Below are 14,357 nucleotides of genomic sequence, written 5' to 3'. Positions count from 1 at the left end.
CTTGATAACATTTTTCTGGCATGCATTCAATTCATGTTATATCTTCTGGCTTTAAATACTCACTGTATTCTTTATATTCTTTATTCTGTATTTCTGTACTGTTAAAAAAAACTAATTATTTGTCTTTTCTAACATCCGTTTATCTTCTGTCCATTTCAGTGATCTATCACTAATTGATTGGTCTAGGTTGTTACTTCCCCTTCTATAGGAATGGTATCTTCCAGTCTCTCCATGTGCATGAAAAGTGACAAGCATGGCTCCCCCTATTTCTTCCTAATGGGCCACTCTAAAGACACGGTTTGTGACCATACGAATGTTTTCTCTTCACTTAACCCTGGCTTTCTGTGCTGTGGTTTTGTGTGTCGTGTGATTTTTTTTTTCTTTGGTGACTACCTCTTCTCAACATGCACTTAGCACTTCAACATTAAAACAATTTGGTGAGCCGGAACAGTTGACAATTTTGCCTTTTTGTTTAAAAATGATCAAATATGGCTGCAAGCTGCAGGAGGTTGTGAAATTAGTGAACATAACTCTCCCCCCGAACGATAGATAAATCAGCAGCTACCTACAGGCCCAAAAATATAGAAATATGAGCGTTCACCCTGACTCAGCCAGAGGAGATGAACGTGAAATATATGCAGCAGATTATTTACCCAGCGAAATCTCAGCGCAGCATGAATCGAGCCTGGAAGGGGACATTTATTTGTGTGACACCGCGCGTAATAAAACCCCAATGTGCCACTCATTCCTGTGGCTCCTGCAGCAACACGATGCACACTTTTCCCACATCATCCCACTCCAGAGAAAGTCGCATTAAAAGGAGCTCTGCAGCCACTAAAGCCCCCCGCTGACACACATTCATCAGGGTTTGGCCTTGGTAGTCACCCTCCAGCCCTTAAACACAGGAAATAGACGGTGATGTCATTTCCCCCCCTGTCGACCCCTTTTCTGCCAGCCCCCTTCCAGGCAAGGATTTAATGTGTACACAGACACAGGGAGTCTTACTGTGGTCATCCAGAAGACGCAGTGCTCCATCATTACAGCTCTTTTCTGTGTTCTTTCTGAGTTACCCTGCTGCCTAAAATTTGCAGCAGTATTTTAACCCACATTCTCTTTTGTGCGAGCACAATTCAGCATTCATCTTTAGTAATTTACTCTTTTTTTGCGTACTGGAGGCTTATGTGAATCATCTATGGTCATCAATTTGACTATTTAACACATTAGCATGCTTATGTTCAAAGGAGGAAGTTGTTTTTGTTTGAGGGTCTTGTGCTGTGCTTTTAAGGAGCAGCTGAATGCAAACTGAATGTCAGGAGTACAAGAATATAATTAGTGTATTGTTGGCATAAAATCATACGGTTGTGGGCATGTGCATGAATATAATTGTGTGCTTGTCTGTGTGTAGTATTGCGTGCGTTCTTTGTGCCTTTATCTAAAGTTGCATGAGCTCAGATTTCTTGGAATTATGCTTTGAAATCCTCTAAAAAAGCCGAAATAGGAGGAAAAATATGGAAAAATAAGACTTATCTTTAGGAGCAGCTCGCAAGTGTTTATTTAAGACATCTGTCATTGCTGCCAACCAAAAATTCACATTACACGGTTAATCACATTTATGCTCAGAGAGGAATAGAAAATCAGACACAATTTCACGATCATCTGCCCTTCTGTTCAGTTTTTAAAAAAGGGAAAATTCTGCAAAATCTTACGTGACTTTAATGTTTTTAAGTTTATTTTATTTAAGTATGACACCATGAATATCTAAGGAAGCAATAATAGAGTACTTCTATGATTTTGTGATGCAATTCCATAAAAATCTGGGTGTCTTGCAAGAGACAGTAAAAAATAAAGAAGAGTCCAAAGTGATGGCGCTGAGAGTAAAGATATGGGTCAAATCCAAACTCTGGATCCTACACTTCCCATAATGCAACCCCCGTTTTTCGTTAGACTTTCCCAGCAAAATTAGAGCCAAAATTGAGATTACTCAAGAATGTAATTTTCTCAGACTAATTAACGTGAAATTAACAGCAAGTAGCCTCCAAACATATAAATAAGCGTGAACATTTAGGAAATGGATCAGAATTGTTAAATGGAGTGCAGCAGGTGGATCCAAATGCAGAGGCCGCAGGAAAAGTGGGGCTGAAGAAAAACGTGTTTATTCAAGGCTTGTGCAGGCAAAACAAAGTCGATAGGTCAAAACAGCTAAACTGAGTGCTAAGCCGAGCAGAACAGACTGAACAGACTGCACAGAACAAACTAGAACAGAGGATCCAGCAAATACTGATCCGAAAATCACAGCAAACTGAACTAATGAGGGAATGGGGAACCGATGGTTGAACAGGGGAACAGGCAGGGAAACACAGGGAGCACAGCAGGGCTAATGAGGCTGATACAGGGCAGGTGTGGGGGAAAACATAGCGAAAGGCTGAGCTAATGAGGCTAGATGCAGGGCAGGTGTGAAGGGAAAGGCTGTCTGGGGTTACGGGGGAAAAACACCAGGAGGACACAGAGCACAGACTAACCAGTAAAAGGCAACCAAAACAACAATGCTTGAATCTTCAAAAGAAACAACTCAAGTAAGCCTTCTCCCATTCAGTCCAGTCCAAACAAACAGGAAGAAAAGTCCAAAACATAGACCTCTTTCATAACCCAAAAACATGTGACATGAAAAGCATGAAACCTGGAAGCTCAGAGAAACCAGCCCAAAACACACATTCTCTGATCATAAAACAAACTCATTATGAACCACGTGAAGCCAAAAGTATTTAAAATTTCACTTAACTCTGTCCCTCTTCCAACATGTATACAAACTTAAATGTCAGAACGTTTAGTTAAAGTTAAATAGGTGGTCCTTTAATACAATCTGCAACCTATGCGTGTACCATAGTTTGTTTGCTTTGGTCCAAATCAGTGGATGAGTTGCTACTTTGTTGCATTTTGCTTTTGGTTCGGTTTGGTTTCACACAAGCAAAATTTGAAGCGAACCAAAATTGATCAACAAAAGCCATGTGGGAGCTGTCAGTCACGTTCATTGGTCAGAAAGAGGGGTTTGTTTTTCTTCTAGTGTGACCGGTGTTGTAGAATTTTCGAACTGCCCCGCATAATATGACTCCCCTGCACGTGGATACACATACACACTTCACGATAGATACTCACAATCTCCGTTTCTGTTTAAATTTATTTACTGAAAGCAGTCTTATTGTCTTCAGTTTACTGCAGGAAAATTAATAATGAATGAATATTAAATCGGGAGGGAGATGGTTTTATGGAGGAGTTTCACTAAGCGAAATTCAAGTCCCCTCTTGGGCTATATTGAACAATTCAAAGTGCGACACAAAGTTAATCTTTTTGCAGACATATCTGGATCCTTTTTGTCACTAGTGGCAACAGGGGAGAGAGGCGGGAGTCATATTTAGGTGTGTTAGTTGGTACTTCTAACAAAATCTGACTCCCTCTGATATTAAAAATGCAAGATGTGACACACACCAAATTCACTCTGCTGACATACCCTGGTCTTCTACTAAAAAGTGAAATGATCTTTTTAAAACACTTAAAATTACATTATTCATTTGAAAAGTTGAAGATGTCTCCCTCTTTACTAAAAAATCCATCATTTGTTTGTGCACTGGAGGTGAAGTTTCCACACTTGTGTAGCTACTGAATGAACTTTCCACCTCAAATACGGGACATACTACAGTGTGTATAATGTGTAATGGTGATTTAGCAGACATATAAGGAGACTGGAGCCTTAAGTGAGCTTAGAAAAGCCATCAGTGCAGCAGATGATAATCACAAGTTTCTTAAAGTCATGCTGGTACATTCACACATATACAGCAGGGCTATTCATGAGCTTAATGTCACTTAATTGTACCAAGTGAAGGTAAAAGACTCTTATGTTCCAGAGCTCTCAGAAGTGACCTGGTGCCGCTCTTAGCTCTGCGTCTAATATGCTCCAGCGCTGCACGAGACTCTCCTTATAATTGAGCCTCAAGGCGCTAGGATAGCTAACTTAGCCTCTGGCCCCTGCCTACCCCGCTGAAAATGACTGATGGCTGAGGGACCGAGACTCATTGGTGCAGAAACAGAAGCTAACAGTCTGTGAGAGTAAAGAGTTTTGGAGGAGCGTGCTGTAGATTCGCTGCAGCTACTACTCTGGATACTGAGTTCTTCAGGCTTAAGAGAGAGAGAGAGGGAGATAGGGGCACTCAGCCCCTGAGGTTTTCATTCTCACTAAAGTACCACCCTATTGGGCACATCATCCATTTCATTAAACCTGTTTTCGATTTTCCGCCAAGGTTTTAGATTGGCCGGGGCTTTAAAAGAGCGAGGGGAGTCAGATTGATGTTGACTAAAAGTAGAGCTGCCCTGTGACACGATCGTAAGAAGGTTGTAGAGCCACTCTCATGTTTACTTTAATTCTTTCGTCTTGTAGAGTAGGAATGATTGCTGTGATAATTGTTTTTGTTTTGATTTAGCGTTTGGTTTGGTAGTGCAGTGGCATGTGTGCAAGCTTTTAAGCAGAGAGAATGAATGTGTTTGGGTTTTGGCATTATTGACTCTATGATTATGTGTTCCAGACAATGCCGCCTCATGGGATGCTTGCCCTTCAGCCTCCCCAAGCCTGTCGGAAGTAGCCCCTCCCATCGACAGCCTTTCCATGTCATCGCCTTCATCTCATCTGGCCCCGGCCCCCGACCCACCTCACCTGCTGCCTCTGGACGTCCCTCGAGACCCGGTGATACGAGACAGCAGGACAGAGCGTTCGAAGAGCCCCCAGAAGGCCGAGCTGTTAAATCCAGATCCGATAAGCCAGGGGAGGAGAGCGGCTACAACCGGTGGGAGCGGCAGAGCTAAGAAAGAGGGTGGCAGGTCCACCCACAAGGGGCACAGGGTGCAGCCCACTACTGAGGGGGAAGGGGGCAAGGAGGGGCAGAGCGGAGAGCCTAAACCTTCCAGAAGCACCAGAGGGAGGTCCAAGGAGAGAAATACTGGGGACAGCAGCTTTCCCAGTGGGAAAAGAGAAACCACCCAGTCTCCCAGCAGCTCCATGCTTCCGCATACTAATGGGAACAGCAGGGAAGATGTGGAGCGTTACAGCAGCGGGCAGCTGGAGCTGGAGCAGAGCAAGCCCAGGCCCAGGGAACTGGACAGGGACCTGGGAGAGAGCCGGCCCAGCCTGCCCAACAAGAGCACCAGCAGCGGCAGCGCAGCAGGGAGGAAGGCCACGGTCTCTCCCGGTCCTTGGAAGATCCCTGGATCAGACAAGCTGCCCAGCACGCTGCGCACAGGCACGTCCACGCTGAGCAGATAACACCGCAGCTCCAGCACGATGATCCAGAATGCAGTGGCAGCACTCATCTGAACTAAATCGCCCCATCTGGATGAAAATACCATCCTCACGCCTTCCTGTGCCCTTGCTCCTTCCCTTTATCCCCCCCCCCCCCCGCTAACCCGTTCTCCCATAAAGTCAAAACCAAGGGGGGCAGGGTGATCTGGACCACGTATTTTTAGAGTTTTATTTATGATACTGTACTCTAAATTATTTTGAGAAATATTTTACACCCACCACCTTAAGAACTGGAAATTCACCCACTTTTTAAAAGAACAGAAGAGCAAGCAGAATGTGTGTGTGTAGCGTGACGGGGAATCATTTGGGAGGTATAAACATTGAAGAACTCCATTTTGAGTCCCATCCCCCCCAAATTTCCACAGCGGCAGACAGGAGGACAAACAATCAGATATAAACAACTGACAGGAAGCAACTGTTGGTTGCCGTTGGATTTTTTTATATATCTACACAATGGAGTCTATTTTATGAAATGGAATGTTTAAAAGAGGGTTTGCCTGTTTTTGACAAGAGTGAATGGGACAAAGAGTGACAGCAGAGATGAAATTTATTCATCAACAGAACTTTGCCTTAACAGATACTGTATGGGCCTGAATCTGTCTTGAATAATCTATCAGATGATTATAGACATAGATATATTATAATGAATATGAATATGTGGGATCATTTTGTAAATAAGATCATCTTTAAGTGAAAAGAACCTTAGTTGAACCGATGGAAATTCTAATCCGTTCTTGGTCGAGCAAAGTGTCGCGACATGGACGAGAACTTCCACCACACCAACTTCTCCCTCTTCTAAACTCCCGTTCAGCCCTGTGATTGCAGTTTGGGGTCTCGGCAGGCCTGCTGCGGTTGACTGCACGGTTTATTTGCGCTCGAATCATCCCGAAGCGGGGGTGTCGTGTCAATCCATTTTTCTCATTTCTGTGCTTAACGAACAAAGCAATCCGCAACGGTGGTGTCCAGCCGGATGCTGAGAGAAGGAGCTCGCTTGATACCGAGGGGCAGAGTGCCTTAGACTGACAAGAGAGGTTGGCTTTTAAGTCAAAGGTTCAACTCCAAAATACTTTAGAGGGTTCAAAACAGGCTGCTATACAACTCCACTTTACAGATATAAATAATAAACTGTATTTTTTCAGATAAGAGTGTGATATGGTGAAATATTATTGATTTCACAAGCTTGTGTATGAAAATAAGTCCATTACCAGAGTTGTTGATGGTCTTTATTTGTGCAAGTGGTTCATTTTGGGTCATGATAGTTTTCATTACTGATTTCTTAATGAGGTCTGACACTAGTCATTTCCATGAAGAATTGCTTATATAAGATGGTGTAATCAAAACCCAAACCAAACTAAATTAGTAAAATGTTGATGTTGAGCCACAGGAGAATCAATCTTACATGTCAAAAGCTCTCTCGTATAACCATCTGTAACCTGACTGAGCACCCACTATTTGAAAATGAAACATTTTGATCATTTCCAGGCCAGCTGAGGAGAGTTTGCACCTGTCACAGCCACTGTCAGTTGATTTGTTTTGGGTCGATTTGGTCAGTGCTGTGATATTAAGACGTGTGTCTGCACACCAAAGCTCCCTGTAGGTTTTCTTTGAAAGCTATGTTCTTGTACATTTTTATACAATAATAAGCGGATCATTTTAAGAGCTGCAAATCTTTTACTAGCATCTGTATCTTCTTTGCAGAAGTGTTAATTTTTCCTCTGAATGAGTCAGTATTATCAGAAAAAAATAGAATAGAACAAAAGTTCTGTCTTCTTCTGCTAGTGAGAGAAGTGCAAACAGTGTTTAAAGACTGACAGAGCAAAGGGAGACAAGTAATTATGTTTGCCATTGTAATCTGTAATTACATAAGGAATAAGGAGACTGACTTTAAAGCACAATCTCACACAGAGGGTTTAGGATATGAATTATTGTGTCAGGGAACTGAGAACATCATCAGCCAGGCACAGACGGCTCAGCCCTTCAATCACTTGAAGATGGTTCAAACTAAATTTAACATATGTCAGAGTGAAGGTAGCAAAAGCTGCTTACATACTGAATCATCATGACCACTTAACCAGACTGCTCCTTTTTTTATTTTTTTATATGTGACTTCTGTTTGCCGCAAAAAAAATAAATTAAAATAAATATGTGCGTATGTTTGCTCAGCCTTTGCACAACTCACCGCTTTCCACATTTGAACTGTGTCCATCGAGCCAAATTGTAAGTAGTTTTCTACGGGAAGCGAAAAGAACAAAACAAAAAAAAAGAAAAGAAGAGATCTAGAGTTGTATTTGCAAAATGTGTGCGCTGATTGAACGACACATGCTGCACCATAAAAACCCAAACCGGCTCAGTATCACTGTGTAGTGTTATAGCAGTGTGTAGACCCTGAACAAATATCTCTATAAATATGACTCGGTGTACTGTTGATGGTCACAAAGACTGTAAGTGGAGCAACTATTTTTATGAAATGCAACACTATGGATATATTAACTTTTGCAAAAATCTTGTTTACCTGTATGATATTCTGAAACGCTGTCAAATAAAAGAAAATCTTGACACATGAAAGATTCATTTAGGATATGCTGCTGTGTGATTTATTAATAGTTTCTTGTTTTTATTCAAGCCTACGGTATGTGTGGATCACATGCATGGATAGCACTTTTATTTGACTCCCCTGATTAGTATTTATAAGCTGCATATAAGCACAAAATCAGTGGTTTATAACGCAATGTAATGCTGTTTAAAGTAGATATTGGGAAATGCATTATAAACTAACAATGAGTGATGGTTCTAATCCAATGTAAATGAATAGTTTGACACTTTGAGATATATGCTTATTCGCAATAAGAACAAAATATTCACCTCAATTTGCGATTGACTCACAAGAGGCACAATTTCAAAAACAAATGGCCAAAATCAAAGCAGCAGATGCAGAGATAACCTGACTTTTAGTGTCTAGTAGGCTCTTGGTCAAAACCCCCAAAACACTGGATCCTACATTTTCCATAATGAAACTGTAGCATTGTTTTTTTATCTGTGTCTTCTAAATGTCGACTTCTTTCAAAGACCGCCTCTCCCAATTTGTAACAAAGGCTTTTAATTTATGCAGATTTGATGCCTCAAGCCTGAGCCGATTTCACTCCAGAGCCTCGTGTCATCATACAACCATTTTCACAAACTTATGATGAGTAAACTGATCTCCATGTGTAAAAATGTACCTCTTTACCTCTAGGCCCATTTTCTAGATTTCTCTCAGTTGTACCTCATGGCCTTCATCACCAAAATCAAGGTAGTTCTTTTGTCACATACTTCATTAAATAAGCCTAATGGATTAATGTAATCAATCCAATTAATATATAAACACTTCATATTTCTTATTCATATCAATTATATACATGAAGCTTTTCCGAAAACTTAAACCTCCCCCCTCAAATGTTTGCCCTGTTGTAGTGTCTCAATCTGGCCACATGGGGGCATCTGATTAGCCTACTGAGATTCTGCAGATAATACTAAAAGAAATAAAAAGGATTTGACCCTCATGATTTTACTTGATCAAGTGGATGGTGGTTTTAAATGCACAGTATATATATACTGAAGGTTTTCTGTTGGAGCTGGTTGATTAGAACATCTGGTGATTTTAATCACTTGTGTGCACATTTTCCATCAGTCCACTAGAGGTCAGTGCAGACCAGGCATATATTCTTCTGCTGCTTGGTTTCATTATTGTTGAACTTACATAAAGTTCTTAGTCCTCTTATGAAATGTTATAGAGATTTTACAAGCCAGTTTGCTAAACAACATTTTATGATATTTGCATACATGCATGTATATTGAATAACACTACGTAACACAATTTTTATTCCAGGGTAGTTCGTTTTATTTCCTAATTTCTTATGCTTAAAAAGTATAGAAAATGGCTGTTATTCCCTTGGCTTTTGTGACCTGGACAATGATGGTTTGAAATTTAGTTTGAAATGGGTGATTTTGCACATTTTCATTCACATAAAGTCATGAAAAAAAGAGCAAATTAATGTATTTATGCTACAGTCATACAAAAGTCACCATCATCATATCCTGTGATTCATATCATATGTTGCTTTTTTATGTGAACGAAAGTGTACAAAAATGATCACTGTCCTGGTCACAAAAGCAAAGTCTGAAGGGAATAACAGCCATTTTCTCTTCTTTTTATGCCTAAGCGATTAGGAAATACAATTTTCTCACATTTTGCTAGCTCTTCACACTCTTTAGCAGCCTTGTGAAATCAAGAACGCCACCCGTCCTTAAGTTGATATTGTGGTTTTTCACACATACGTCATCTTGCAATACACACAAAGTAACAATAGCATTTAATGTCATGATGAATTTCAAACTGGATTAGACATATCAGCTCTCATTAGACATTTAACATTTAACATGTCCACAGGTGTGACTCTGTCTGCGTTTTACCTCAACTAATCTACTGTTGCTGTGAGCAAAAGGTCAAACATACTTTGGCATGTATAAGTTGTCGACACATGTAGAGGTTTATGCATCAAACTGACAGGAAAGCCATGCAAAAGAAACAGAGTGAACGATGGAGCACAGCAGGAGAAGGACAGCGAGCTCTACTGCAGAGGCATCGTTGTTCGGGGCTGCATGCTGCCGGAGGCTGCTGACTGGTGCCTGTGCTCTCCACAGGAACAAATCTATCCAGAGCTGTAGGTACTCGTGTCTCCTCTGGGAGAACGACAAGCTTATTGCGGGACTTAACAGACTGCTCTGCTCAATCTGAAGAGACACAGAGGACATTAGAGTTGAGGAACTACCTTTGACATGTTTATCAAATGGCACTCAAAGGCAATCAGTAGCATTCTGTACAATGTGGGGCTCAAATCCTTAGTAATGTTCAGCAACTGCTATGCAGACAGAAGACGAACAGTCTGTTTTGTAGTAGTTTCACAGATTGACGCTGCTCGTTTAAGCTTCACAAATTACCAGAATGGCTCATATCCCTGGACCTTTGCTACATCTGACAGCACTACACGCTGTCCTTACAGTATGTATCTTCCTAACACACTCACACACACACACACACACACACACACACACACACATGCACACTAATATAATTGACAGTAGGCATGACTCAGATTTTCACAGCAGGGTTTGATGGATTGCTTTCCCCCCCTCCGCTGACATCTCTGGTGTTCTTCCTCACTGAATTGCTTTATTGTGTGGCATCTCATCAACACTAAACATACTGCCAGTGAAATAACTGCAGTGCAGAGATAACACAAAGTACAACAAGTTCATCCTCCAACAAGACTTCTCTGCTACACTGCACAAAACAAATGTTTAACAGCATCTGCAACGATCAATGGTTTCAATATCTACATCTGTGACTGCCTCACTTTAGACTGGATCAACTTAATAGATGCTTTCATTTGAGGTGAGCCAGGCATTATTTTGCCGCATCAAAGGAGAATCCTCCTTATCTCCCCATCAGCTCATTTGCAGAGCTTCATGTGGGAAGCCAGAGAAGCCATGCAGGTTTACACAACAAGAAGTGTATTTTCCTTTCTCATTAGTTTGCCAGATTTTCTCAGAGTTGCAGGAAAATTCATTAACTTGCAGTTGCTCATATGGCAGAAAAAACACAGACTTTAGAAAGTCCTGAGTATGCACCATTTAATGCTCAGTGAGTGATCAGCACTCTTGGTAAAAGTACTTGGAGTGTATAAGCCACAACTTTCTGTGTTAAACACTCCAGCAGTCTGCAAAAAAATGATCTTCTGGATCATGCTACAGTGGTTATGAATGCTTCTGAGAAAAACGCAAATGTAAGGGACAACAAATGATATGTTGCACAACAAGGATTACCTGCAGAAAAGGCAGAGGCTTGTCATGTTCCTGTGTAGTTTTCATTAAAAAAGAGAGATTGTCCTGTTATAACAGACTCAGCAACAGCAGATTCTAAGAAGCGTGCAAGGTCCACTTTGAGGTTTGCGGGGTAAAAAGCCATTAGACTTGCCCTGATCAGAAAGTTTTATACAGTCACAAGCACACTCATGATTACACACTCTCACATACAGTATCATTCATTCACCACAACTGTCTGCTAAACCTATCCTGCCATGTGCAGTGGTGTGTCCTCTTGGATGAATAGAGATCTATTTTGGCAATTGTATTAAAGTCATGGCACAGCTGTGGCTGAAAGTAAAAATCTGTGTCCTTCAGTTAAGTGCTGTGAATAAACTGAATCACAATGTGAATCACAATCATAGCTGTAATATGAGGAATAATGGCACCAACGGGTGTTTTTAAGAGTTCTCCAGGCAACAGGCGGGATGTAATAACACACATATTATTTGATGCCTGATACTTGATAACTTTAATTATACATGAGTATTTTGCAAGCAGGGTAGTAAATGATCAGTCTTGCATGTTTAATGTGGGCGTCAATAGAAGTGTCCTGTTAGGATATGATGTTTGAGCTGCAGAATGAACAATGGGTTCAGTTTAAGAGCGATCAATGGATCACTTTATGTTAGGAGATGAGGCGTGTGTCCCCAATGAGTTAGAGACACTTGAAGTTTATTAGACTGAACATGGATAATATTTGTTTTTGGAATGATAAAATTAATTTCATAATTATCCTATTAAATTGATTGTCTACAGATAAATGGCCACCTTCGGAGTATTTTTATGTCGCAATATATTTTGTACTACATCGAAGTAAAAACTTGAGGGATTATTCATCAGCTAGCATCATCATTTCCTTTGTCAATGGCCCACAAATACCCATACAAGATCATAGATCTCAGAAACCTGATCTGAATGAATGGAAAGATGTGATGTACCTATCAATCAACCCATATTCTCTCTGGCTTTGCTTTATGAAATAATAACTGATCAACCACCGAAATGAGTGTGATGAGAGTGATGATTTCTTAGCCTTTCATAATTTGTCACACAATCACCAACAAGTGTAATAAACCAATTCAATATTTCATAGAAATAGCCTGCATTCATTTTTCACTTATATGCAAAGAGTGAAAGAGAGGTAAGGTGGAGCTTTTAATTCTTATATAATGCTGGATAGTTTGATCAGTAATTATATATTATATTAATTTGCTTCAACTTTTTCATTATTATATCACATTATGAGACTATATATCATCTTAGAGTTTGGATAGGCTATTGTAATATCGTGATATGGCATAAGAGTTGTCTTTTCCTGGTTTTAAAGGCTGCATTACAGTAAAGTGTTATCATTTTCTAACCTGACCTTTACCCACTTAGTCATGATATATTGATATTGAGTTATTTGGTCAGAACTGTCATGATACTTGATTTTGTCCATATCGTCCAGTCCTACTATCAGGTTTAAAGTGCTTGTATGGGCTTTTGTAAGTCAGAATAGCATAATTCAATATTTTTCATATAAGCATCATAATAAATCTATATCTGCTTGGGGCCCTTTTAGTTGGGGGTCCCAGGCAGTTGCTTACCTTGCCTACTGGTAAACTCCGCCCCTGTGTGTTACAAATAACGATTAAGTATGAAGAAACTCACATTAACTTCCCGAAATTTTTGAATGAAATTTGACGTGACGCTCGGTTTGCATACGACAACACGGCGTGCACCGGCGAGACGGGCGGGGTGACACGCCCTGCCCACTCTGTGTCTCATATTTGTTTAGCAGTCTGTCTCAATGCTTTAGTCTGCAGACAGACAGACATACAGACAGCCAGTCGGCGGGGCCGAAACCGGTGGAAGTATCCCAGCAGCCAGAACCCCGGGGCGGCCGGTGGGAGGAGGCAGAGATTCCACAGCTGCTGCACCACACAGCCTCTTTGACAGCCGCAAGAGGAAGGAGCCACCCGCACCGAGTCATGTCTACGGTAGGTTCAGCGTTTTATCTCAGTTTTTCTGTCATGATAAGGTGGGTGTGTTGGTTTTTTGGGGGGGATTTGAGTGTGAATTCTGGGGAGCAGCGGTGCGTCGTGGAGCAGCTTTCACTGGTTATATGTTGTATAGGCTGTGTGGTTGGAGCAGCGGGAGTGAGCATCAACACGCCGGGGCTGAAAATACCTCCGAGCACGGCCCGAGTGGTAAAATTCACAGTGTGTGTTTTTGTTTTTTGTTTTTTGTTTTTGGGTCGATGGGGTGGGCTTTCGTTTATTCCTGTTTAAACGCCATTTAAAGGTTGGGGTTTAGTGAAGAGATAGGGCGCAGTTGGCTCGACGCTGTAGCCGACTCCGACAGCAGGGTGGCGGGGCAGCGGAGCAGCCAGAGCCGCAGTCAGTATGGAGCAGCATGTGAAGTACGCACGGTGGCCTTCAATTGAAAAGCAAACACTTAAAACTACTTATTTGCTGCTTTTGGCTAAAGTGAGTTGCAGGTGGAACAATCCTGAATCCACAGGTTGCCTCTAAATGAATGAATGAATGAATGAATGAAGTCAGCACATAGCCAGTTACTTGAAGAAAGAGGCCTGTGCTTGAAGAAGTTAATGTGAAATCCAACATGATGTGAAAGATTTCTGCACTGGATTTAATCTCAAGTGAGCTATGTTACAATTAAACACTTGGAATTTGACATGTGGTTTAATTGCCCCGACCCCACCACCACCACCTGGGCCAATTAGCTAATGGCTTGAAAGTAGCAGTGGATGAATCACACATTTTCAAGTGAAATCTATGAGTGGTTTCATAACTACAGATTGTGTCACTATCTGTGGTGGAAAGTACATTTATTCCATTAGGTGCTGCTTTACACTTCCACTGTACTACATTTCAGAGGGAAATATTGCACTTTCTACTCTTCTACATTTTACATTTGTCAGCTTTAGTAACTTTTCCGAGAAAGATTTGACACAATGGACAATATAACAAGCTTTTAAAGTACATAGATTAATCAGTGGTTTCCAACCTTTTTGGCTTTTTGACACCTTACATTCTTTAACGTCGGAGTCACATTTGAGTTGTTAAATGTTCACATGATCCAATATTTCACCAAAAATCAAATA

At 41.0% G+C, this 14,357-nt stretch overlaps 2 protein-coding genes across 2 annotated transcripts in view; both read left to right on the top strand.

Moving 5' to 3' along the window:
* Positions 1-5,405, top strand: part of magi2a (membrane associated guanylate kinase, WW and PDZ domain containing 2a) — a 225,294-nt gene extending 219,889 nt beyond the window's left edge. The window contains exon 22 of the mRNA XM_062443389.1: positions 4,575-5,405. Coding sequence (XP_062299373.1) covers positions 4,575-5,308 — 734 coding nt within the window. The 3' untranslated portion in view covers positions 5,309-5,405. The remainder of the gene's footprint in view (positions 1-4,574) is intronic.
* A 7,739-nt stretch (positions 5,406-13,144) lies between these two features.
* Positions 13,145-14,357, top strand: part of si:dkey-97m3.1 (fatty acyl-CoA reductase 1) — a 55,386-nt gene continuing 54,173 nt past the window's right edge. Inside the window, exon 1 of the mRNA XM_062443694.1 lies at positions 13,145-13,230. Within this exon, the coding sequence (XP_062299678.1) occupies positions 13,222-13,230 (9 nt within the window). The 5' untranslated portion in view covers positions 13,145-13,221. The remainder of the gene's footprint in view (positions 13,231-14,357) is intronic.

This window comes from Scomber scombrus, chromosome 22 (genome assembly GCF_963691925.1).
Source record: "Scomber scombrus chromosome 22, fScoSco1.1, whole genome shotgun sequence".
Lineage (NCBI taxonomy): Eukaryota > Metazoa > Chordata > Actinopteri > Scombriformes > Scombridae > Scomber > Scomber scombrus.
The sequence above is the reverse complement of the archived record's forward strand: the minus strand, read 5'-3'. Positions and strand labels throughout refer to the sequence as shown.